Below are 27219 nucleotides of genomic sequence, written 5' to 3' on the forward strand. Positions count from 1 at the left end.
AACTATTTACTAAGTGTCTATCATATGTAGTTGTCCAAACTGTGCTAGGTATTATACACAAGAAATATAAGACATGGACGCTACCTACCAAGAGCTTATAGGAGACAAGACACATAAAGTAATTCAAGAACAATATACAACTATATATGACGAAAAAGATATAAAATTACTAAAGGCATTAGTTGCTGCTGCTGATCAGAAAATGGAACACTGCCATAATTTAGTGAAGAAAGCTTCTGGGAGGATTGGAACCTTGTGAGAGATGGAATTTAGTAGTCACCGTGTTTGTCCTTCACTGAGTACAAGCAGGCACTTTGTCAACACTGAAAACACAGCCTTCTAATCAGAAGAACATAAAAGTTAAGGATGTTGTGTAAGAGATACCATAAAGAATGGCAAAGGACCTTGGGGGAAAGATGAGGTGATGATAGAAAAAACAGATGTTCAAAAAAAAACCCAAACAAACAAAAAATCAAACAAACAAAAGATAGAATGAGTCACACATACAAAAGGGGGAGGTCTGCAACCTTGACTGAGCCATGACCCACCTGAACTTACTACTACAGAAAGATGCACACACAGAAAACATCATTCCTGAGTCAGAATAAATACCATTTCCAAAAAGAACCATATTTAGTAATTTATTAACTGGAAAGTAGAAGGAATTTTCAAGGTTTTAAAAAGAAAACAACATAGACCAATTATATGGTTATTTCCCCCCAGATCTGCCACTCTTCTAGTGTTGAATGAAAATAAATAAGAGAAAAAAATTGACAAAGAAAATCTGCAGTACTCTCTTATCCAATCACCAAAGGGAAAAAATCACTGAGGTAAAACAACAGTAAGATGAACCCAGTATGTAGAAATTTATATAAGATCTATCTGTGTTTAAACTTCTAACCTCTGCTTGGAGGTTAGACAATAGTTGGCAGAGACCTGATTAACATCTCTGATAAAAATCAACAACAAAAAAATAATTCTGAAGGGAATATTTTTCAAAATAATCATTGAGAAACAATACTGATTCTATTTCTTGATTCTTAAGCTTTGAAGCTCATAATTTTCCTATAATAATTCACTTTTGCAACACCAAAATGAGGATGGAAGGGAAAATGTGCTGCTGAGCACAGAGAATGGTAGTAATATCTATCCTTCACTCACCCAAGAGAAGAAAACTGAGGTGAAGTTTTGGGACTTCAGAAATCAGAAATAACAGAGACAAGGAAGAATGTTTAATGGGAAGACAAGAGACCAGGGATAGTTGCATGAAATCAAGAAACTGATAAAAACCACTGTGCAACTACCATCAAAATAGGTTCTCATGACTTTGACACTTCAGTTATTTGTAAAATATACCTGTTCTCATTTGTAAAACACCAGACTACTTATGCTAATTTAAAGGAATAAAGATTTGGGAAGACTTGTTTATATGGAGAAACTAAATGTGACATACCAAAGGAAGGCAAGGGGTAGGGAGTTAAACATATTCAAGTGACTCTCCTGAATGTAGGTCAATTGAACTGTATTCTTTTATTTTCTGCACCTAGCAAATATTAGTTTAAAAACCTGTCCCCTAAACAAAAACTGAGTTCTATAATTTCCCAATTGCAAATCTCAATAAATATTCTGAGTAAAACATAAAAAATATATGCAGAAATATTATAGCATTTGTAAAAATAGATTCCAAAGAGAAAAAGAAGCTAACAATGAAATCCAGAAGCAAAACATATATGGTTTTTCATTATAATGCCCAAATCCAAGAGTGCCTTATACAATCCCAATTCTGTTCACTGAAGATGCAAACCTAATGTTTCATATATATATTTTAAAAAATCATCCATGAAAATTAGCATGAGTACATGAAATCAGAGCCTAATATAAAAGTACTAAGTCACTGTTGTGGAAGAGATATCAAAATATTGCAATACTTTCCTCAGTACTAATGCCACAGTTGGTCTGATTTGACTGATGATTACTATGAAATATGTAAGCTTTTTAAATATGCACACAAAGAAAACATCATTCTTTGTTTCATTCTTACCTACGTCCTTAGAATTCATCTTGGATATAACCACTCTAAAATGACAAATAGTGCTGTTGAAAGAGCATCTAACACAAGCACCTTTTCAAAACTACGTGTAGGTAAATAAATTTTGAGACGGATCATGCAAGTACAAAGTCACAGCAAAATTGTAGCTCACTGAGTGCTTTCTGCCACTTCTGTTGCTCCTCCTCCCCAGCCACCCTGAGAAGCAGAATAAAAGAGAACCTCCATTGATCAGCATAACCACCACAAAATAAGAGCTAAGAACTGAGAAATCCAAAGGCATAATATTGGAAGGGCCACTCCAAAGCAACAACTAGAGAAGCCCAGAAACAATGTCAACTTAACAGATGATCACTACTCTAAAAGAAGAAAATAGAATACATGATGGGATTTGGCCAAAAACTTTAGAAGATTTCAAAAGCAACATGTTTATTTCAGAATTTAAAAAAGAATTAGTTTTTACCCCCAAAATCTCTGCAGCATAACTAATGATAGATAAGTTAAAGATTCCGTTAGAGGGAATATTTAAGTTAAGAAGAGATCTTTTACAAAGATGAACCATTTAAAAAGTATTAAAGATAAAGCAAACTATTTAGAAGGAAGCTGAAAAGGCTAGCATTTAAAAAAAAGGTCATTTAAATGAGCCAAAACTATGAATACTTTTTATAAATCTATTTTTTTAAGAGCAAAAACTGACATTAAATAATATGGACAAATATGAAGTAATGAAGACTTATATAAATGGCTAATTATAAAAGCAGGTAAAAAGGTATTTGGAAAATGTAAACATTTATTAAATCAGCAGACCCAGATGGCATGCATACTAAGGTGTTAAGGGTACTAGCTAATGTACTTACTGAGCCACTTACAATTATTTTTGAAAAATCTTGGAGAACTGAGGAGAGATCAGAAAATTTAAAAAAGGCAAATACCAATTTTCAAAACGGTAGGAAGTGAATGCCTTGTAAATACCTTTAAATTGATAATAATTGTCAGTAAAATTTAGAATATTTTGAGAAAAGCATTCAAACTTCTAGGTTCCAACAAAATGATGAACAACACACAGAGGGATGTTTAAAAAATCATGCCAAATTAGAATCTATTTCACCCTGAATCTCATCAGACATTATATGCCAAGTCACTTCTTTTTGGCTTTGATAATAAACATAATCATATGGACTGAAATGTCCTATAAATGGACTATGTCAGTGAGTGACTATCTTTACTGAGGTGTCACCAGACAGTGTTAAGGTCTATTCTAAATTAAAATATTTACTAATGATATAGAAAAAGTAAATAGCACACTGGCAAAATATGCTGTTACTTCTAAATTGAGAAGTGTTGTTAACACTGGGCAAAACAGAAAAAACAAGACCAGACTGGTATAAATTTGAAGCAATTAAAAATGTAGATTCCAAAAATAAAAACTTGAAGAAACACCAAACAAAACATTAAAGTTAAATAATTTAAAGGACATAATTTAATGGAAAGGATAGAGTAATAACTAAAGATGAGGTAAGAAAACAATGGTAACAGATTCTTATTTCTTCATCCATCATTGCCCCAAACACACACAAGAGCTAAAACTAAATGCATAAATAAAAGCATGATATCACGGATCATTCTGATTAGACCATACACAAAATGGTGCTTAGAGTGTTGGTCTTCTAGTACCAAAGAGAGGAGGAATTACAACCAGAGAGTCAGAAATGATGGAGATTTAAAACAGTAAAACACGAATGGCTTCAATTAAAATATGAAAGTAGAGTATGAAACTTTTACACAGGAAAACATGAACACTGGAAATCTGGAAAATCATATGGGAAATCTACACTGAAATGGCAACATATGATGTATGAATGAACCATCAAATAATATACAACAGGGAAAAGGATGGAAATGAACTAAACAAGCTGTTTTAACATCCTTAGTTCTAATATGTAATTCTGTGAAATTACTTAGTTTTCAGTTAATTCATCCACCCCATGTAGCTTAGAGAATTTCTACCTAGCCCGATTTCCTTTTCTACTATAACTAGAGATAATAAAACTCTACAGGGACAAAACCCAGCTGCCGTCTATTCCAGAAGAGTGACATCATGCAGCTTATAAAAATTAAATGAACCAAGCAATCCCCAATCTCCAGAGACAAAATTAATAGAGAAGTTGAATTATATACAGAGAAATGAATTTCTAGGTACATTGTCTGTTGCCTGGAAACTAAAACAATAAAGCATGGAAATCCAGACGAGTAAAATAACACCTCCCTAAGCCTTTTAGGTGAAATAATAACAAGCATAAACAACAGATCCTACTTTGGGAAGGTTCATGGGTGTCCTCAGCCGGGTCCGGACACTCTTCATTAATATACGCTGCTCTGTTGGCAGCAAATGATACTTCATGGCTTCAATGAGGTAATCTTTGCAAGCACTGCTATTCTTGACCAGTGCTTCCTCTTCCACCCTCTGAGAGAAGAAATCACAAAACCCCGTGAGGGGACAGCTATTTCATAATAAAAACTGCCAAAGAAACAATAGTAAAGAGGAGGAAAAAAGCAAGTAACCCTCCTCTCTAATTCAGTCTAAAAGTTACAGTTAAAATATCACAGAGAAATAAATGAAGCCAAAAAAATGCTCAAGTATCTGATCTGCAGAGAAAAACATATCTTACCTAATAATAGACAAACATGTAAATTGACCGTACCCTTTGCTACACCCATAGCCAATCAGCGTGACTATGCAAATTAACTCAAACAAGATGGCAGTTAATTTGCATACACAGGCGCCCAGTGCCTATGTCCCAGGAACATCCTGACACCCAGGTAAGGCCTGGGCAGGAACAGACACCCTGAGATCAATCGCAGGGAGCTGGGGGTCCCCTCCTGCCCCAGGCTGAAAGCTGTGGACCGCCAGCGATGGATTGCAGGGAGCAGGAGTGGACACCCTGCAATCGATCGCAGAGAGCTGTGACTCCGCTCCTGCCCAAGAGGCTTTCGGCCTGGGGAGTGGCAACCCGGTGATCAGAGGGAGCCGGAGGGGCCCAGCCCTTGATTGGTGTGAACTATAGAGGAAACACCTTTTCTGACTGCACATTGGCTAAGCTTCCTTATGCCACTGGTAATATTCTTAGTAACTTGGGTAATAAGAATCCAAAAAGGTGATCTAGGGTCTTTCCACCACACTTCTGGAGGGGAAAAAAACGAAGGTCCGCTGCTGGAGGGCTAAGAAATGTCATATCCTGCCTTAGCTGGTTTGACTCAGTGGATAATGCCTCAGCCTGCCGACAGCAGGGTCTGGGTTTGTTTCTGATCAAGGGCATGTACCTAGGTTGCAGGCTCCTCCCTGGCGGAGGCCCAGACCAGAGCTCATGCAGGAGGCAACCAATCAAAGTGTTCCCCTCACTTTGATGTTGCTCTCTGTCTTTCCCTTTCTCTTCCACATCCTCTAAAAGTCAATGGAAACATATCTTCCGGTGAGGATAAAAAAAAAAAAAAGAAAGAAAAGAAAGAAATGCATATCCTATGAAAGACACATCTTGAAAATGCCTAATGAAAGTTGTCATTTTTTTCTTGGTGAAGAGATTGGAGTCCGTGTTGATGAAAACACCTTGGTGGCTGTGGTGACTAGAAATGGCTACAGCGGCAGGGTGATAGAGCTGGTGCCTTCCCCTGATCAGCCAGATTGCCTCCCACAAAGGGAGGCCAGATTGCGGCTTAGCCATCAGTAGGACACCCCCGAGGGCTTTCAGTATGTGAGAGGTGGCAGTTTGGGCTGAGGGACTCCCCACCCCCTGGTGCATGAATTTCGTGCACTAGACCCTTAGTCCTATATAATAAAAGCCTAATATGTAAATTGACCAAACAGCAGAATGACCAGTCGCTATGAAACGCACTGACCACTAGGGGGAAGGCACTCAATGCGGGAACTGCCTGCAGGCCCCAGGCCAGCCAAGGTGGGAGCCAGTGAGGGCCCCACAATCACCCTGCTAGTCACCCCTCAGAGGGAGGCGACTGGTGATGGGGAACAGGGCCGGTGAGTAGATGGTACCAGGCCAGGCAAGGCAGGTGCCGGGGAGTGCCCCTCCCTCAGCCCCAATTGCCCTGCCAGTCGCCCCACAAATCAGCCCTGACTGCTGACCAAGCCTAGGGACTCTACCCATGCATGAATTTCATGCATCGGGGTCTCTAGTATAATATAAGTAATAATGAACTGTAGTGAAAATTAGATGTCAATATCAGCAATAGGCAAATCTTTAGATAATATTATATCCACCTATTTCTTATCTTTAAACATCAAGCCAGATAGTACCAAAAACAAGAAAAAATAATTTAGATGAGTCCTTCAGGAGGGGTAGGCAATATTAATAAAGACAAACTTTTTCAAACACAAGACAGCAGCTATTCAGAAAAAGGGTTCAAAATACTTTATAACAGTGGGCCTATACCACAAATAAGTCTGTCCTTGCTATCCTTGTCCTCAAATGCAGGTTTTTTCTGTTCATTTTCTTAACAGCCGAGTACCAATGATTTCACAGATTACAAAAAATAATGAGGCTCTGAGAAACCCTAAAATGCTCAAATCTAATCTCTTAATAAAAAATGCTTCTTTAAATGGGTTCAATTATAAAAACGTGGAAATGTACCTAGTAGGATGCCAACAACAAAAAAGTAAACTTCAAATTTGTTTAGAGACTACTAAAGACCCATTTATACCTATTTATTTCAAATAACCTAGTCTTTCTCAGCTTAGGAATAAAGATAGAAATCAAAGGCATGAAATTACAAAGTAGAATTTAACAGTATCAGTATAGAGTGTCAAAATTCCAGTTCTGCACAGCAATTAGAAGAAGCTATCAAAGGAAAAAAACAAAATGCAGAGCAGCTGGGCAGAGCCATAGGTTTTTATTTACATATGTAAATAAATGCCCATAAATACCACCTAGATAAGCTCTAGTACTTGTTTACCCAATTAGAGAGAGGGCAAACAAATTTACAAGAATGGGATTGGCCTAAGAGAGAGCAGACTAAGGATTGCATGTGCCTTAACTGCTCTCTGCCCTTCACCCCACTCTCAGCATTTTGTAACAGGGATCTATATGCGGTCAGCCCAGTGACACAGTGTCACGTGTATTCATGTGTTTTGCAAATGCTTTTACCTGAACTAAATATTCCCGAGGGAGCAAAGGTAACCGTACATGTTCCATCAGCCGAGCCATAAATTCTTGTCTTACATCCTTGTCGTGGTTTACCCAAGCTATGACTGCTTCAAATACCTTGTGGAAAATATGGGGAAAAGGAAAATAAGTAATGAGTTATGTACCAAGGCAACTGAATAAAATATGATAAGACTACATTTCATAACACAACTTTTGCATATAATCCAAGTTTAACCCATGGCTCGACTTTTTCTAAAATCCTGATTTGTGTTACTTAAATAGCCATTCACTCAAATTCTTTTCTTTTTTTATTTGTTGTTTAGCAAATACTTTCTTTTTTCTGGACTTACTGAGATATAATTGATAGATAACATAGTGTACGTTTAAAGTATACAATCTTAAGGTATTGATTTGATATAGTTATATATTACAAAATGATATATAAATTGCTGTAGCTTTTGCTAATACCTCCATCATATCACACAATTACCATTTCTTTTTTGTGGTGAGGACATTTAAGATCTGCTCTTAGCAACTTTCAAACATATAATACAATATAGTTAACTATAATCACCATGCTGTATATTATATCCCTAGAATTTGTTCATCTTTTTATAACTAGAAGTTTGTACACTTTAACCAACATCTTACCATTTACCCTTCCACCCAATCCCTTGTAACCTTCACTCTACTGTTTCAGAGTTCAACTTATTTAGATTCCACATACAGCACGAGGGATATTATCCAATATTTATTTGTCTTTCGGTGTGACTTGTTTGACTTAGTATTATAACATTCTCAAGGTCCATCCATGTTGTCACAAAAGTTAGCAGTTCTTTTTTTCTCAGGGTTAAACAATATTCCATTGTATATATACACATCTTCTTTATCCATTCATCTGCTGATGGACACTAAGTTGTTTCCATTATCTTTGCTATTGTGCATAATGCGGCAATAAACATGGGAGTGCAAATACCTCTTGGAGACCCTGCTTTCATTTTCTTTGGCTACATATTCAGAAATGGGACTGCTGCATCAAGTGGTAGTTCTACTTTTAAATTTATTAAGTACTTTAATAGTACTTTATATATTTAGTGAGTTCTTTTCATTTGACATTTACTAAGCAAGACAAATGAGTGAAGGATATTCCAGACACAGGATGCAATGTGCAGAAAGGCCACAGCCCCAGATATATGGCTCCAGTAGAACCATGCCAGACATCTGGGGCTCCCGACACTGTAGAGCAGGGACAAGTTCTCTGTATATGCTCTGAATGAATTCTGCCCACAGAATTTTAAGCATAATAAGACAGTTAATGTTTTATGTCACTATATTTTAGAGTGGCTTATATGCAGCAACAGAAAACCACAAGAGCCTCCATTTCTCTAATACAAGTACCCTCCTAGTGTCTAAATTTTTTAAAGGTTCTGCATCACTAGGATGAAGTCAATTTTCTTTAGTGTATCTGAGAAGACATTTTATTATGTCATGTTCTCATCTTATCTCCTACCATTCGGCCAAACATATTCTAAACTCTGATCCTACTGAACCAACTACATGAAAGTATTCGTTCACACCTCTTTACACTTACATGTTGTTGTATTTTAATTTTTATTTTTATTTTATTGATTATGGTCTCACATAATTGTCCTTATTACCCCATTCCCATCCCAAATCCCTCCCTAGATATGCCCCCCCGCCAAAACCCGTTACACTTACATGTTCTGTTCTCTCTACCTGGAATGTCCTTTCCCTTCCCACCCATCCTCATTTCCATGGCAAACTCATACTCATTTTTAAAACCTTGATTCATATATCCAAGCTGAACTCTCACTACCATCCCCATCACAGGAATAATTAAATGTTCCTATAGTACCCTCTACAGCAAGCATGTCAAACTCGCAGCCAAGCGAGTTTCAATAAAAACTTCATAACTTAATTTTTACAATATCCTGTTATACATAATTATTAATAACAAACTACAACGTTCACTAATGACTGACTACTACAATTGTGTTGCATTCATTTCCCTTATGCACCTTACACACAGGTGCACCATTTCTCTCCACTAATACTGACAACGAATATTTTAACAGCCGAATGTCATGTCATTAGTCTTATACTGACTTGCTTGGTGTGCGCAAAAGGAAGTACTTTGCTTTTAGAGAACAAGAAAAATAGGTTTACTTACATTACATGTATTAATTTGTGCAGTTATTCAGTGTCTGGTAAGTTAAGGCCCGAGAAAAAATATTTTTATTAAAATATTCTATTTTTTAAACAATATATTTTATTGATTTTTATTTATTTATTTATTTATTTATTTTACAGAGAGAGGGATAGAGTTAGAAACATCAATGAGAGAGAATCATCGATCAGCTGCCTCCTGCACACCCCCAAATGGGGATGTGCCCACAACCAAGGTACATGCCCTTGACCAGAATCGAACCTGGGACCTTTCAGTCCGTAGGCCGACGCTCTATCCACTGAGCCTCAAACCGGTTTCGGCTAAAATATTTTATTATTTTATGTTAACGATTACTCATATATTTTAGCCCTTTGTATTCAGCATATGTCTACCAAAATAAACCTACGTTTCTATGAAAATTTATCTTTTGTTTTTTTGTGACCCACATAAACTTAAACATTGTTTATTTGGCCCGTGTTAGCCTTTGAGTTTGACATGCTTGCACTACAGCATTCTGTACTCATTTACCTCACCGGTTGTCCCTCTAATCTATGAGCCAAGAATTCTATTTTGTTCATCTTCTTGTACCTAAGACTCTATGACAGTTCCTGGTATGAGGAATAGAACTAAAGTTTACAGAACCTTAGATGCAAAGTACACAAAGAAAAGTTCCAGTTTTACTTCCTCCAAACATAGTATGTTCACAAACTTTTGTGCCCTGATTCCCCTGGGTTACAAAACCTACCCAAAGGAAAAAACCCACTAGGAGAAGCTGCTCCCACCACCCATGAGAACGGTGCAGGTAGCTGACAAAACAACCCAAAACGTGGAGAGACAGAGGCTACAAGCAGAGGAAGCGCTGCACGGTGCTCTGGGAGGGAGGGCAGAGTCCCGGTAGGGCTGGGATATAAGTGACAGAGGATCTCTCTAAAGGAAGAGGACAGTCAAGGATGCTCAGTCTGGAAGCAGCCAACCTTTGCCACCCAGGGTAACTTCTTCCAACGTACGTGATGGTACAATTACTTTGGTTTGAGAAATATGCCTTTAGATCACAATTACAGGTGTCTAGCTGTGGGAAGAAACCCAGTTCCCAAAAGGCACTTGTTTCAGACAGTTTAATGTGTGCAAGTCCTTCCCATAGAGGTCAAGTACAAAACTCTAATGCCTAACAGCTTTCAAAATCTCCCAAAAGTGAAGAAACAGAGTAATTTACACAATCAACAAATTTCTTAACTTCTAAGATCACTGGCTAGCACTACACATACAGGATCACAAAGTTACCAAAGTGAAATAAAGAAAAGAAAAATAGTACATCACTATACACTGGGGGGAAATATATATGTACTTACCTTCTCTTCTGAGGATATGGTAAGTTTGTCGCTTGAGATTAAGCTGCACACTTGTTCAATGCCGAGATTGAGAAATTCTTCACTAAGTACAACATCTGCAAAATGTTGCTCTGTTTGGAGGGTAAAAAGAAAATCTATTAACACCAACATTCCACTATCATACTTTCAAACTGTTTAAAAAAGAAGGGTTTTTTATTAATCTCATCCAATAATGAAAAAAAGAACTGTTCATCCTCAAGGCAAATGATCTCAACTTGAGTGCCAAGACCCTTCAATGGGAAATGAATACTCTCTTCCACAACTGATGCCAGGAAAACTCAATATCCACATGCAAAATAATGGAGGAGGGCTCTTAGGATGAATTTGATTGGTGACTTATGAGCTCTATAAGTTTGAATATCCAAACTTCTTCCCAGATTTGGGAAGCTGTCAACCATTTTTCTTTCAATAACCTTCTACTTCTAGAACTCAAATGATTCACAAATTGGTCCTTTGGTATCCCATAGGTATCAAAGGCTTTCTTACTAATTGTCAATGTTTTTACTTTTTTTCTCCTCTGACTAGAGTTTCAAAGTTTCTGTCTTCAATCTAACTGATCCTGCTTGATCCAATCTGCCACGGATGCTCCCTAGTGCAGTTTTTATTTCATTCACTGAATTCTCCAACTCCAGATTTCTGTTTGGTAGACGTGTCCTTTTGTCATGTACTGTTTTCCTAATTTTGTTGAATTGTCTTTCTGTGTTTTCTTGGAGCTCATTAAAGTTTCTGTAAAACAGCTATTTTGAATTCTTTATTGGGTAAATCATAGATCTCCATGTCTTTGGGTTCAGTTATTGGAAGACTGCAGTGACTCTTTTGAGGTGCCATAGGTCCTTCATTTTATGTTCCTTGGAGATTTGCACGGCTGTCTTTGCATTTAAAGTAGCAGTCACTTCCTCCGGTCTTCACTAACTGCCTCCGGGAGAGAGATGCCTTTCCACTGCCCCGTTAAAGATTCTGAGGCTTCCCCTGGGGTTCAGTGCATCCATCTCTCTTGAAACATGTAACCTGAAAATGAACTCGATTTCACAGATATGTTCTAATCTGGGCAGGACAAAATGTGAAAAACATTTTACACCTTTCGGGACAATTACATTATCGATTTCTGTTGAATAACTATCAACTAAAACCTTAACATCTTTGGATTGGTTTGGCCAATAGAAGCCTAATATTTGTCAGAAAGCCGAGATAAGAAATTCTTTCCTTTTACTAAATGAGTTTTTATTCAGCTTACCATACCTCAGTAAGGTACAGTCAAAATGAGCAGCTATCGTATACTGGCAATACATACAAGCTAAAATGTAGCTAACAAAGCATTTACTTAAAATGTAATGCTAAAGAGCAAGTCATCTCAGCATTGAGTCTTTTCCCTCTACTTAGATCCAGGGTTAGTTCCCATATCCACAATCTTGCTTCAGCCACCTCCTATCTTCATTACACCAGTTCTGTTACCAACCTCATCTACTGTTTCCACTCCTTTCACTCACAAGTTGACAGATTATTCTGTTTCTAGCACAGAGCTTTCACAGTGACACTAATAATTTGCCTTTAATGGTTTACCACTGTCATTAAGTAAAGCCAACCTAGTTATACCACCATTCAATAATCAATTCCACCTCTCTGAACAAATCCTATCATTGCAAAAGGACATAATTCCCATAAATATGCAAAATGCATTAAATATATATGTACTATAGTGCAGTGTTTTTCAAGCTTTTTTGGGCAAAGGCACACTTGTTTCATGAAAAAAATCACGAGGCACACCACCATTAGAAAATGTTAAAAAATTTAACTCTGGGCCTATATTGACTATATATAAAGTAATTCTCTTGAATAGGAATCAAATAAACACAAAGAAAGTATTTTATAATTACTTTATTATGAAATATTAAGTAAACAAAATAGTGAAAAATTATAAAATTCTTGTCTTGTCTGCACCTACGGCACACCAGGCAACATGTGCCGCGGAACAGCGGCTGAAAAACGCTGCTATAGTGCATACATTATGTGTGTGTGTGTGTGTGTGCATTCTTCCTTATATAAAACAGAAGGCTTCTCTTTATTCTCTACAGCTGTTGAATGTTCCTGTTGCTTCCCTTCTGAAAATAAGATAACCTTATCAAGAAATGAAAGACAGCACTGGCCAGTTTCCATCAAGGGCACTTGTGGGAGGCAACCAGTGAATGTGTCTCTCTCATGTTGATGCTTCTCTCTCTCTTTCTTCCTCTCTCTCTCTCCCTCCCTTCCTTCTACTTTCTAAAGATCAATGGAAAAAATATCCTCAAGTGAGGATTTAAAAAAAAAAAGAAAGAAATGAAAGACAATCTTTAGGATTTATCAAACCAAGTTAGGTCCCTTATCCCAAATTAAGGAAATGAATTCAACAACAGAAGTCCAAAGTTTTGCTTATTCTGTTTTGTATATATTCTGATTTCTAAGCACCTTTTTAAAAAATTAAAATTAAATGCCATGTGGGATTTCTTAATTCCTCTATACTCCACCTAGACTCTCATCTGAGAAGTGAGGGTAATTGCATAGATAACAACAGTATTTTAGACCCACAAACAGCTCATCTCTGAAACACAAAGTATTTGGGGGAAAATAAAGATATCTCTCGTCTTCATTTTTCTAATTAATAAAATATAAGTGTTAGAGTAGATAAATCCTAAGGTTCCCTACAAGTGCTAACACACTATAATTCTTTGATTCTGAACACTATTAGTTTCTGGGGGGGGGGGGGGGGGGGGGGGGGGGGGGGGGGGGGGGGGGGGGGGGGGGGGGGGGGGGGGGGGGGGGGGGGGGGGGGGGGGATGCATTTATGTATCTCCAGCAGTTCCATTAACACAGTTTTGGTGAAACCTGAAAACAGCTCAATCATTTCAGCTAGAAAAACTATCAACAAAGAAGAACAGAAAGAATGCATGTGGTTTGCTAGGGCATTAATGAGCGCCATAATGAGTGAGAGAATATAAAAATGATTAATCCTTTTAAGAAGTGCCATTCAAGTCTATAGGAATTCAATCTAGATGTGCTATATATCAAATGCTTTCACAGTTCTCCAAAGAATTTTCTGTATAAGTCAATTAACATTACAATAGACCATTGAGTAATTAGCACCTATTCTTTGGTATGCTGATTATTACTAATATCACACCATCAAGATCACTAATGCTGTTATTAAAACCACTCTTTCAACGTAGAGGGCAGCTTTCAAATGCATGAGCTTATTTTGACAGGTGTTTATCTCCCGCAGTGGTTCCTAGACTAAATTAAGGGAAGGTGGCACATGATTGAAGTAAATTGATTAAAGAGGAAAATGTTATGAGAACTGCTTTTACAAAAAATAGGGCACAATTTGAATATACTAAATTTAGGTGTGAGTTGATTATTACTGGCCTATAAAAACCCTTGTTTAAGCAGAGGTTAAATTGTATTGAGCCTGCTATCACCCACAGCTGTGTGGGTAACGCCAGGTACATAGAGAGGGTAGCTAAGAAATGACTGACCATTGGATCTCGGCTAAACAGCTAAGAGATAGCTGAGCACAGGTTTATGAAGAAACACAAGCCCAGGAGAAGGGAGGAATATGGTCAGCACAAAAGATGAGACGTTGGGATTCCAAATCCCAACTAGTTCCTTTGTGCCCTGGAACTGTGGTCTTAGGTGGCAAGTATGTTTGTGGAGGAAAGATGGAGGTCACAAGGAACTAGGAAAGGGGTAAGGGAGCCAACAGTGCAGATGTGGAAGGTGCTGCTGGCAGGGGAAATCAAGTATAGTGGGAAAAGGCAATCTAAGCGTCAAGGGCAAATATGCCTGGAGGCCTGGAGAGAAAACTGCAGAGAGAATGCTGCAGACTGAAAACCAGCCAGGCAGTGCAGAGCCAAGGATGGTGATACTGACAGAACAATAGTCTGGAGGTGATACCCTTTGACCCACCTCCCCAGTAAAGATTATCCATGAATTGACAACTCTTAAAATTGGATAATGAGTATTACTCTATTTTTTATGTGTTGTTGCTTTTTGTAATAAAAGACATTATAAAATATTGCTTCTAAACTTAAGAAATTCAAGCAAATTTAAGATTCTGGAGCAGCTTCCTACCTGGTGAACATATGGTGATGTGGGTACACCCCCGAGAGGGCACAGAGTTTCTGTGCCCTTTCCCCATCCCTTGCCCGGTGCATTTCCTCCATCTGGCCTGTCCCCCAGTCATAAATTGAGTTCCAGGACCTAACTTCAAAAGATACAGACTCTGACCTTCAGGCATTCCATCTGGGAGACTTGCTGACCTCCAACCGTAAAACCAGGATGATATGATGCATACCAGACCGCTGCTTGACCAGTTTCGGGTCTTTCCTTATCCGAACAGACTGTTCTGGTTTGCATGCAGAAAACTTTTCAACCCTCTCCCCTTAATCTCTCTGTCCTGTTTTCTCTCCCCCTCCTTATAAACCTCTACCTGCACTGAAATGTTTACATGGTCATTGGGACAAGAGTCCCCATCTTCTCAGACTGCTGGCACTTAAATAATCATTATTCCTTACACACACACACACACACACACACACAAACCAAAAAAAAAAAAATTAAGAGTACTTTAAGACTAGACTTTGATTGAAAAGACTGCATTCAAAAAGAAAATCCATTTTTTCTTTATAATTTTGCTGCAAGTGACAGTAATTTTTCCACAAAAAAATCATTGGCATAATTACAAAGAAGGACTCTAGAAATTAAGATATGGAAGTGTTTTAATATTGATGGAAAACTGTTCATCTTTTATAGCATACTGTAACAAGTTTAAGATTTTGAATAAAAGAATTAACAAAATCTGTTTGCTGAAAGCAAAGTACATGCATTTTTTCTGATAGAGTAAAACTATGAGATCTAGTAAGTACATCATATAAACCATGTATGGACATCTTTTGCTTTAATCCTGCTTTATTCATTCTCTCCCTAGCCCCTGTCCCATCTCTAACAGTCAGTAATGTTTATCAAGCACTTTGGAGACAACTAGCAGCCCAAGGAAGATGGAATGTTAAATAGTGATTACTTTATGCAGAAAAACTATCAAAAAACATATATGATTCCTTGGTTTACCTGATATAACTTACTTAAAACAGGCACATTATGTCTAGCAGTTGATGGATCTTATGGATTTAGAAGGAATACTTTCTGTTTAGCTGAAGAAGAGAATTGATTGTATGGAAACACATCAATGGATTCCAATTTGTCTTTGGTTTTTCTTAAAATGCCTCATCCCACGGATTTCATGAATATCATTATACATTACAGGCATCCCCCAACTTACAAAAGGGTTGTGTTCTAAAAGTTTATCTGTAAACAAGCTTTCTGGAACTCAAATCACATTTTCCTACTGAAACAATTTTTTAAAGGGCAGTCAGGCCAATCTTCAGAAATCTATAAAGCTCAAATTTATTGAATCTATTATGTTTTACTGAAGCATTGTGGCTTTTTGTTTTCAGCTAACCACCTTATACCATTATTTCTTGGATAAATGCAAAAGGAGTTCTGTGAATAATTCTCCTTTCCAATGCTTTGCATGTGCACGTACACATACACATACCCCCCAGACTTCCCCACACACATATCCCTTGCCCATATCCATGTGCCAAAATGTTCCTTACTCATCAAAGTAAATATGATGGAGCAGAGTTTAGAGGAAGGGCTCTTGCTTTTGAAGGCTAGAAGAAGTAGGGGTTACAGAGCTAATTAAGGGGCAATGGTTACGGAAGGTCCTATAGTAACTGTTCCTATTGGTCTCACGGATATATAGGACTGATGGTGGACTGTAACTTACACAAGATTTATCTTCTAGAAAAATGGTTAAAAAAAATAAAACTTCCTAATAATCACTTTTAATATATATTTAAATGTTGTAAACTCAAAGCAAAATAAATTATTGGTTACTTTTGTGTTCTTTAGCTACATCCAAAGCTATAACAAGAATCTCTCCTCTCCAGAGAGGGGGATCTGAGGGTCTTACATAGCAACCAAGCTATGGCTTCCTTGACAACAACAAGCCCTTCCTCTGCCAAGGGAGAGGATGCCAGCACAAGAGTCTAGAAACCACTGTCTAAAGAAAGGGCTGCCTGTGTTGGATCTACTTTTCTTTTCTTTTTTCCTTATTAATTTTCACCTGAGGAAATTTTTTCCATTGCTTTTCAGAGAAAGTAGGAAGAGGAGAGGAGAAAGGAGGGGGTGAGGGGGAGGGAGAGGGAGAAACTTCAGTGTGAGAGAGACACATTGACTGGTTGCTTTCCACATGTGCCCCAACTGGGTGGCGGGAAGTGAACCCACATCCCAGATAGGTGCCCTTGACCAGGAATCGAACCCGATACCCTTTGGTAGGTGGGCCAACACTCTTAACCACTGAGCAACATGGACCAGGGCTGGATCTACTTTTCTTTTCTTCCCAGTTTTTTGTTTTTATTGGACCTACTTTTCTACTCCACCCAAAGGCATCTAGATCCTCACTGCTTTAAAGGTTTTTAAGCAAAAAGGTTATTTTCGTGTATTCAAGAGGATAGTGTAAAAACCACAGAAATAAAATGACTTCATTTCCTATGCAAACAATGACTATTAATTTGAAAAGTTGAAAGACAAATACATAGGGTTTCAAAACTTGTATAAAATCAGTTATTCTATTACTTAGGCCCAAGACCAATTTATATTGTTTTTCTTTTTAAGTTCAGAATTTTATGAGCATGATTCAATTATACTGTGCTACCATTATAACATTTTAAATGTCTTCTTATAAAGTCCAGATCCAGAAACAGGACATGACTTTCCAGAAATCACTATAAATTCACTTCAAAATTCAAGTTTTCCAGATTCCTCCTGACTCAGCAGAGGTCTATTTGACTTGCCTGCATAGGTGTTGGCCTTGTTCAGGAGGTCTGTGCATGCATGCATATCAGCAAAAGCCCGGATTCCTAAGCAGTTGACAGGGTGAAGCTGAGATTCCAAAAATTCACAGCAAGTCTTCTTCACATCCTGTAACTGTAACAAACCAGCAGCTGGAAGAAGCACCTGTAACATACAAGTAAGCATGGTAAGGCAACTGGCTGGAGGAACACTGTCACTATTTTACTGCTTCTGCAGAGGGCACAAGAGGTCCAGCCATAGCTTATGATTTGCCTCCAGATCCATACATAAAAAAGTAATCTAAAGATCATTTGCAAAAAAAAGAGAGTGATGCCTTTTTATATTCCTCATAATTTTTACAGAATCTTTCAAAGGTCCTTTCTTAGTCAAAAGAATATAAAAGCAATTAGATTATATTAGATGTAATGGTTTCTTTTATAAGCATACAAAATATTCTTTTGAATTTTAAAAATATAAGTTGTTAGTATGCTAGGGGGTGCTATGGTTCAGTGAAAATGACTTTGCTCCCTTGGTTGGAGTGGTCATGAGATGAGCTTCATTGATTTGTGGAGCAGGCGTGAGCTCAGAGGAGTACATACCATAGCAAAGCCTCATTTTGCTCATGCACTGTCTGAACAACAAAACAAATTGCTTCCCTTGGGGGGTAGCACAATTTTAAATTCAACACTCTCTAGCTATAAGCAGACAGTGTCTCTAGAATGTAATATGTGTGCTAAAAAGGAAAACATAAAAGGTAAGTGACTAGTAACTTTTTAATTAGTTTTTTATTTGAATAACTCCTGGAATTTTCTTTAATGATAGGTTATTCTATAGGATAACTTACTTCACTATAAGTACTATATCCAACACTTCAACTGCTTTTCAAATAGGTCAATGATGAAAAGGTTTTTCCTTGTAAGTGAATTAGTACAGTGCTATGTTAAGGACTACATTTGAAAGTCAAATTTAGGAGAAAAACTTCATAGAAAGAAATTCTTGAACATCTGCTATTCTTTTATAAAAGCCAAAAGGAAAAGGAAAAGCCTCAACTATTTAGAACCATGGTCAGTTTTAGAAAAGATCACGTTAGCATAAAAAAATAAGACCTCCCTAGCTGGGCTGACTCAGTGGATAGAGCATCGGCCTGTGGACTGAAAGGTCCTGGTTCCGATTCTAGTTCAGGGCACATGCCCGGCTCGATCCTCAGTGTGAGGAGCACAAGAGGCAGCCAATCAATTATTCTTTCTCATCACTGATGTTTCTCTCTCTCTCTTTCTCTCTGAAATATATATATATATTAGGAAATAAAATCTAAGTTCCTTCAGTAATTGACTTTCAAATATGCCACCGAGGAAAAAGAAATAATAATTTTGAATATCTTTTACAATGTTCCTAAATGTAAGTTTGTCGTCCTAAATGTGGGAGAGTGCATCGTATCTTTCTATAACACAAGCCACTCTACTTTCTTAAAGAAACCATGTAAGTTTTAACTCTCAGATCTACAGACTGTGTGTGTGCCCACATGAACATAATCAAATGGTCATGAATTAAGGACTAAAAGGATAACTTATGTTTCAGTCCAAATCCATCAACTAATACCCTGTTTTCCGGAAAATAAGACAGTGTCTTATATTAATTTTTGCTCCCAAAGATGCGCTAGGTCTTATTTTCAGGGGATGTCTTATTTTCGGGGAAACACGGTATTTGTTTTTTTTAAAACAAACATAAAACAGTATGTATTCATGAAAAGGTAATGCCTTTTCCTTCTAATTTAAGAAAATTAATAAAGTGCAAATAATGCTGTTTACAGCCAAACCTTTTGTGTACTATGTATAGCGTGTTTCATTATGTTATGAGAATGAATCTCCATGGAAGACTTTAGTCGAGATAATTTGCAAACTGGAGGATTTCCTACACCGGTATAATTGTGCTCTGAAGCAATGTAAAGTGCATTCCAAGATGCTTAACAAATACAGCCATTTAATTCAACCAATATGAATAGTTAAGAAAGTGGTCTTCAGTGTAAGATTCAATCTCTGTGAAATTTGCACAAACAGCAATGATTACCCATCTAATCAGTATTTTCCCAGAAACAACACAGTGTAGTACAGAAGTAGACGAATTGTTTGGCAATACAGAAAGAGATACTTGGGAGGGGGGAAAGTGACTGAGCAGAAACAGGCTCACTCATACATTGCTGGTGGGAATGTATATAGGAGTTGGCAGAAATAGGTTTACAGTTGTGAACCTGAAACACAGTTTGTTCTTGTATTATTATTTCTTTCTTAATTATTGTATTATTTTCCATAAAAACAACTGTAAACATACTCTTGTCCACCCTATATTGGTTCAGCCCTCATGAAGAGCAATTTGTCCATTTCAATTAAAATTGCAAATGCCTATATCTTCTGACCTCGAAACTTAACTTACAGGTACACTAACATATGCAGAAAATCTCACATGTACAAGACATTCATTAGAGCATTATTGTGGGTAATAGCAAAAGTTAGAAAAAAAGCCTAAATGTCCATCTTAAAGAGACTGGTTACTTATAATAATCTATTCAATGGACTATTCTGCAGTCATTCAAAATAATAAGAATGGGATATATGAATGAGATAATTTCTTTAAGATATGTTAAATGAAAAAAAAATCAGTGTTCAGTTCATAGTATACTAACATACACTTATTGATCCACATTTACATATGTATCCATCTTTAAAAAAAAAGCAGCTACAACAGGCTTTAAAATTTTTTATTCTGAGTAATTTCAACATTAATATTAAACCCAGGTCTACCTTATGAAGAGACTAAAATTTATAAAATTGTAGAATCTCAGACCTGAAGAGGATAAAACAAGTGAGGTAGGCCAGGAATATACAAGTTACTTATCTGTAGGCCATCAGCTAGAAATACACAAATAATTTTTTGTTGATGTCAATGAGTCAAGTGCTTCCATGCTTGGCAAACATATATTAAATATAATTGAAGTGTTAGTCAAAGGTATAAAACAAGTTTATTCATCCTTTCCTTTTGTCACTAAATCCTTTAAAAATGCCTCCATTTTATGATGTGATTTTACTAGGACTAAACTTCAACAGCTCATAATTATGAAATTTATGACATACAGCTTCAAATACAATTAATAACTGGTCCAGGCTTACTAACATGACCCCTGGTGACCATCAGTCTCTCATGATGAAAACAGGAAAGCAGGTAGGGCCACACCAAATTTCTAATTACTCTGCATATTAGTTGAGTAGCTAGCTAATGAAAAACAAAATAAAAAATGCTCCGTGGGGGACGAACATATGTAATACTTTCAACAATAAAGATTTTTTTTAATGCTCTAAATTTGAAATGACACATATCCCATAATCAGAACCACTCAAAACAGCTAGCAGCCTATGAGCTTGATGCCCTGGAATAAAATCAAACCAAACCTCCTACTTTGTCTGATGAAGAAATCAAACACTAGAGAGGCAAATGAGTTGACCAAGTCATGTAGCTGGTGAGTAGGAAGCTAGGGCTACAATTAAGCTCACTAACTCTTGTGTCTATTGTTTGTTCCATTATCTTGAGCCCCCTCTGACAGTGAAGAATAGAAGTGCTGACCTAAATTCTATTGTTCTTTCAGCAAGAGTAATAAAGATAATAAACACCTCCACAACAGGGTCTTGCAGCTGTATCCATTGACTGAGTGATTAAATGAGTTAGGCACTGTGCTAAGCACTTGGCAGGTAACAATATCTCATTATTCCCATTGTATGTATACAAGTGAATACAGAGGCTTGGAGAAGTTGGGTAACTTGCCCAAGGCCACAGACCTAGTCTAGGTTAGGCCTGAGTCTGCTATGAGAACAGTACCATGTTTCTCCGAAAATAAAACATCCTCTGAAAATAAGACCTACTTACAGGGTTCCTTCTGAGTGAAATATAAGGCATCCCCCAGAAAATAAGGCCCCTCCCCAGGCTCTCAGAATGAAAATTAATTTACCGTAAACTGGTTGCTAGGGCCGCCCCAACTGGTGTCTAGCAACTAGTGATGTTACGTGGAGTCCTGACGTCACTGCTGTGTGGAGGCGGAGCGGAGGTCAGAGTGAGCAGTGGAGGAGATTTTCGCAGATGCGTGTAGAACAGGAGGATTAGAACGGACGGACGCGGCAAAGGTGGTGAGTGCTGGTCTGTCTCTGGTGACACTACCTGATGCTTGCAGCCATCCTCATGATGACTGAAGGTTCTCAGTCAGTGGCAGACCCTGCTCCAGCCCAGATCCAGACTCCAGTAAGCAGAGTGACAGTCCCCAGGCAGGCCCCAGGGGGTAAATGTCTGATAAAGGGGTAGGGGGGATGTCTGGTGAAGGTGTTCAGTGGCACAAGGGTGGGGGGAGGAGGATCACTTAAAATGACACAGGAGAATCAGAGGGGGCAATCAAAATGACACAGGAGGATCAAAAGGGGTTACTAAACTGGTAATCCCCCCTCTGCTTCTCCTGTGCCATTTTGATTCCCCCTTCTAATCCCCCCGTGTCATTTTAAGTGATCTCCCTCCCCCCACCTTGATACCCCAATTCCTTTTTTACCCCTAGAAATGAGCGCAAAAAGAAAAAGCCACTCTGTGGAGTACAAGAAAGGAATCGTGGAAGACTCTTGGGGCCAAAATCTTATTGCTTTCTGCAAAGAGAAGATGTTGAGTATCCGATTGGTCCGAAAATGGTGAGCAGAGTATGGTAACCTCACTGAACAAGTGGACAAGGGAAATGCTAAAAAGCGCAAGTGTGGATCAGGTCAGCAACCATTATTTTCCGAGCTGGAAGACCTGATCTGTGAATGGGTTGTTGACAGGAAAGCAAAGGCTTTGGTTGTGAATAGGGCTCAGATTCAAGAATTTGCCCTTGCAATGGCACCACAGTTTGACATGGCCCCCGAAGACTTCAAAGCATCACAACACCGGCTGGATAATTTCTTTCAGCGAAGTGAACTGTCTTTAAGAAGATCTACAACATTGTTTAGGTTGGAAGATACTCAAGTTACTAAGCGAGCACTTGCATTCAAGTCCTTTATTGATGATGCTGACTTCTCTAAATACAGTCTTTCAACATGATTGCTATGGATGAAACTGCAGTGTTTATGGGCCAATCATCTCAAACAACAATTGAACAGCGGGGTGCCTCCTTAGTGTATATTTCCTCCACTGCTTACGAAAGTGCACTGTGTTTCCTGTATTTTGACAATTCGTCTGGATGGCACTAAAATCCCACCTTTAATCATTTCTAAGGGCAAGAAGGAAAAGATTGAACGTGTTTTGGGCGTTTTTATTCTTGAAACTGAAAAGGCCTGGGCCACACAAGCAGTCATAAGGAAGTGGGTCGATTTAATGCTGCCGCTTGTTATAGGAGGGAGCCAAAGAGGTCTGTTAGTCTGGGATGCAGCCAGTACTCACCGCACTAAAGACATGAAGACATTTCTTCACGAAAGAAAAATAGATCAGATAATGATTCCCGCATGGAAAGACAGCCTATTTCCAGACTCTTGATATTGCAATAAACAAGCCATTCAAAGACAATTTGCGCATGGAAATTAATTACTACATTGTAAATAGAACGGAGAGAAATCAGTGTGGAAACTTTGTGAAACCTAAACTGCAAGAAGTTGTAACTTGGATGAAGAATTCATGGGAGAAAATCACTGACAGTTGCATTGCAAATGCACTGCGAGCAGGCTACTTTGACAAGAAGTACTCATTTAAAGACAGTGCTATTGCAAACATGAGAGATTTGGTCCACTGATTCTGAAAGAAATGGAGTCACAAGAAATTCACCAGAAAATTCAGGAATTGGATTGTTATGATATTCCAGAAGATGATGATATGATTGTCATTGAATAAATGAGTAAATTCTTGATACTGTAGGATTCACAGTTTGTCTGGTTTGTTTTGACAACTACCGTACTACCGTACCATATACAGGTAATAAATTTCCTTTATTTTCATTTAACAATAAATGTGTACCATATTCTTCTTCATGGAAAAATAAGACATCCCTGAAAATAAGACCTAGTGCATTTTGGGGGGCAAAAATTAATATAAGACACTGTCTTATTTTCGGGGAAACAGGGTAGAACAATAAATAAGCTCTACACATTACTCTTCTTGCTCCTGTCAATAGCAATATCTTAAGCACTGGAGAAACATGAAGCAAAAGAACATACCAGCTAATTAAACAACTTCAAATGCTATCATTTTGTTAAAGAGAAAAAAATATTTTCTTCTAGATATGCTGGTTTCCAACGTAAGGAGACACATAAAAGCCTGAAAATTTTGTTCTATGGAGTTGTTTTCTGTAATGAACAAAGAAGTAGGGGGAAAGCTACAGCAGATTAGTGAAGACAAGCTGAATATTAGACATGGAAGGTAGCCGAGCCAAATGATTAGCACCCGGTGACACTCTTACACCAGCTGCATGTTGTAAAGTAAGATGCTTTCATCCTACTTCGTGTTGTGTGACAAGCCAAATTACACATAAGATGTTTCACTTAGACAAGCACACTCCTTTTGCTTGGCTATTAGAATCTGTAGTTTATTTTCAGCTGGGATATTATTTACTCCATTGAGGGAAATAGTTTGTATAGTACGTCTTTTAAATCCTGAGCCATCAGCAGTATATTTAGAGAAGATATGACCGATGGGTCTGAGTGCTGCATATATAAGATTTCCAGGAGTCTATGAAAATATGCAAACATGAAACTAACAACTCAGTCACTGTTAACTTTACAGTAAGTGCAGATTTTTATGAATTTCCAAGCTATTTTATATTCTTATCCGAAGCACCTTTTATTTAAAGTGGAAGGACCTTGTATGCCATGAAGGACCTGAAAAGAAACAAGGAAATAGCTGTCGAAAGGGCATGCATGAGCAGAGGGAAGAAATTATCCCCACACTTAAAGAAGCTATTTGTCACTGAAGTAAAAAAGTCTTCTTGTGAAATATAATCTATAGCTTTCATTAGCACACATCTTCTAAAAATTGGCAATAGGTCCCAATTTACAAATAAGTTATGTTTCACAAGTTTATTTTCTCAATTGGCTGCTTGATGCTCACTGCACACTTACTCACAGAAGCCGTATTAAAAACAGTCATAAGCTGAAATATCAATGAACATAACACTGCTACCTGACTGCTGTGACCTCAGGGGGAGCAGCAGAGAAGGAAGAAGAAAGTTTCCTTCCTCTTTCTGGGATGGAGGCCTTGCCAAGTACAGTTTTGAAATAGGAAGTGTCTGTCCTTGGCATCCGGCCATCTCAATCTCACTTGCACATCTCACAGTCCTACACCTCGGCCACCAGGGGCCAGCCCTCTGCTCTGTGCACGCAGCAACGATTCTCTACTCAGATCTGTCTTTCCTGATTCCAAGGGTTTCATCCTCCAAATATACCTACCACACTTTGCCTCCCCGACACCCATACCCAATGTCCATCCCTCTGGGTAACTGCTGCCAACAAGGTCAAAAAGAAGGCCACCTTATTATTCACTCACAACAATGGCTAACAGCGCACCACCTTCCAGGACAAACCCTTTCCAGAGGTATTTAAAGTTTTAAGAGGGACTAACTCTTACGCAAAACACATCTGTAATTAATGTCATTCCCAATAGTATAAAAACAAAGGGGAAATGCCAAGGACAAAGTGGGGGCCCTGCCTGAAAGCACCTCTCCAATATTGTCTTTTTACAGATGTTTTCCCATTATTTTTAACCCAAGGTTTCTCTAAATCTCCAACTTATTCAACAGTGGCTCAATATTGAAAATAGCACCTACCTTATAGATTGTTGGAAAAAATTAAACAACATGGTCAACCATTCAATACAGTGCCTGGCACATGACCCAAGTAGTGCATTAGTTCTAGTTCAAGGATTTGTTTCTTGGATTGAATTGGACATTCAACCCTATGACAATGAATGCCAGGATTTCCTCTCTCCCTTACAAGGTCATATTCTATGCTGGTTCATTCACAATAAACATAGATTGTTCTCTTTTTTTTTTTATCAAATATTACCAAAGTCAAAGATATAATCAGTGCCAATTTGGAAAAGAGCAAACAAAGAATACGAACAGGGGGAAAATATTTGATACCTCACTAATTATCAGATAGATAGAAATGAAAATAACGAAAGAACACATTTGATCACTATAGATACAATATTTTTTTTTTTTTTTTTAACAATATCCATTCAGGTCAAGGTATAGTAAGTCTTGGCCCCTAGCATATTTTTGCTACCATTGTAAACTAGCCAACTCTCCTAGAAAGCAAACAGGCAACTTTCATTATGGGCTACCAAAAACATACATATACTAGAGGCCCGATGCACAACATTCGTGCAAGGGGTTCGGCCCTGGCAGCTGCAGCAGCTTGCCTCTGCCCTCACAGCCCTGACTTCATCTGAAAGGTCGTTCAGCTGTCCAGTCTAATTAGCATATTACACTTTTATTATTATAGATATACCTAAAATGCAGTATCCCCTCAGGAGTTCAAGAAAGGAGACCCCAGCTGGCAGCCAGCAACCAGCAGCCACTAGGGACCCTATCCATGCACAAATTTCATGCATTGAGCCTCTAGTAAAAGTTGAAAGCCTTTGACCCTGAGAGTATGTTTCTGGAAATCTATCCTGAGAAAATAAATCACAAATTGGAATAGGCTACAATCGATGAATTTTATTTTAGCATTATTTATAAGTGGAGGGGGGTCGAGAGCAACTAAAGATTTAAACAATGCAGAAACATATGCAGCAAAAGCACTCTTTACCAACCTTTGCTCATCCACCCACCTGATTAACCAACTCTCCCCATGCCCTCTGTAAAGTATACTCTTAATATGCGTGCACACTTCTGCCCCTCCATCTGAGTTGCACTTTATCAATTCATACGTGTTGAATTTGCTCACAAATCTGTTTATGAAACTTGTACTTGTTATTGAAATTATATAACTTAAATAGATATGTGTAATCCAATAAAATGTGAGTGTAAAAAGAGAGTTGTTCCAATGGAGACTAAGTAGATTGCTTTATAATCACTTGACCAATGGGTTACTGCAAAAAGAAATTTTTTAATCAAATTAGACATGAGTAAGGAAACAGAAATTGTGTAATTTGAAGATGACTTCACACTGATATATCTTTTTGAGTCTCAGTTTTTGCTGTACTTAAAAATACTAGAAAACGAGAATTGATGCATTATTATGATGAGGTATATGTCTAAGAAAGAGTAGCTGACCATACTTAGTTTTACAACAAAAGATTGGCATCCAATTGTAAGGTTACATGTTTTAGGTTAACATAAAATACTTAGCCCAGCTGGTGGTTCATCGGTTGAGCGTCAACCTATGAATCAGGAGGTCACAGTTCGATTCTGGTCAGGGTATGTGCCTGGGTTGTGGACTCGTTTCCCAGTGTCAGACATCCCCAGTGTGCGATGTGCAGGAGGCAATTAATCAACGATTCTCTCTTGTCACTGGTGTTTCTAACTCTCTCTCTCCCTCTCTCTTCCTTTCTGAAATCAATAAAAGT

At 37.9% G+C, this 27219-nt stretch overlaps 1 protein-coding gene across 7 annotated transcripts in view; it reads right to left on the bottom strand.

The window, feature by feature from the left end:
* KLHL2 (kelch like family member 2) overlaps positions 1–27219 on the bottom strand; it is a 77692-nt gene that overhangs the window by 12252 nt on the left and 38221 nt on the right. For 5 of the 7 annotated variants that reach the window (XM_036423227.2, XM_036423226.2, XM_045576892.1 and 2 more), the window contains 4 exons: positions 17664–17826; positions 10738–10847; positions 7201–7317; positions 4362–4511 (listed from right to left, as the gene is read on the bottom strand). In XM_036423227.2, the coding sequence (XP_036279120.1) occupies positions 4362–4511; positions 7201–7317; positions 10738–10847; positions 17664–17826 (540 nt within the window). The remainder of the gene's footprint in view (positions 1–4361; positions 4512–7200; positions 7318–10737; positions 10848–17663; positions 17827–27219) is intronic. The other 2 variants (XM_045576891.1, XM_045576890.1) reach the window with 1 other exon arrangement.

Source organism: Pipistrellus kuhlii, unplaced genomic scaffold (genome assembly GCF_014108245.1).
Source record: "Pipistrellus kuhlii isolate mPipKuh1 unplaced genomic scaffold, mPipKuh1.p scaffold_m20_p_8, whole genome shotgun sequence".
NCBI lineage: Eukaryota > Metazoa > Chordata > Mammalia > Chiroptera > Vespertilionidae > Pipistrellus > Pipistrellus kuhlii.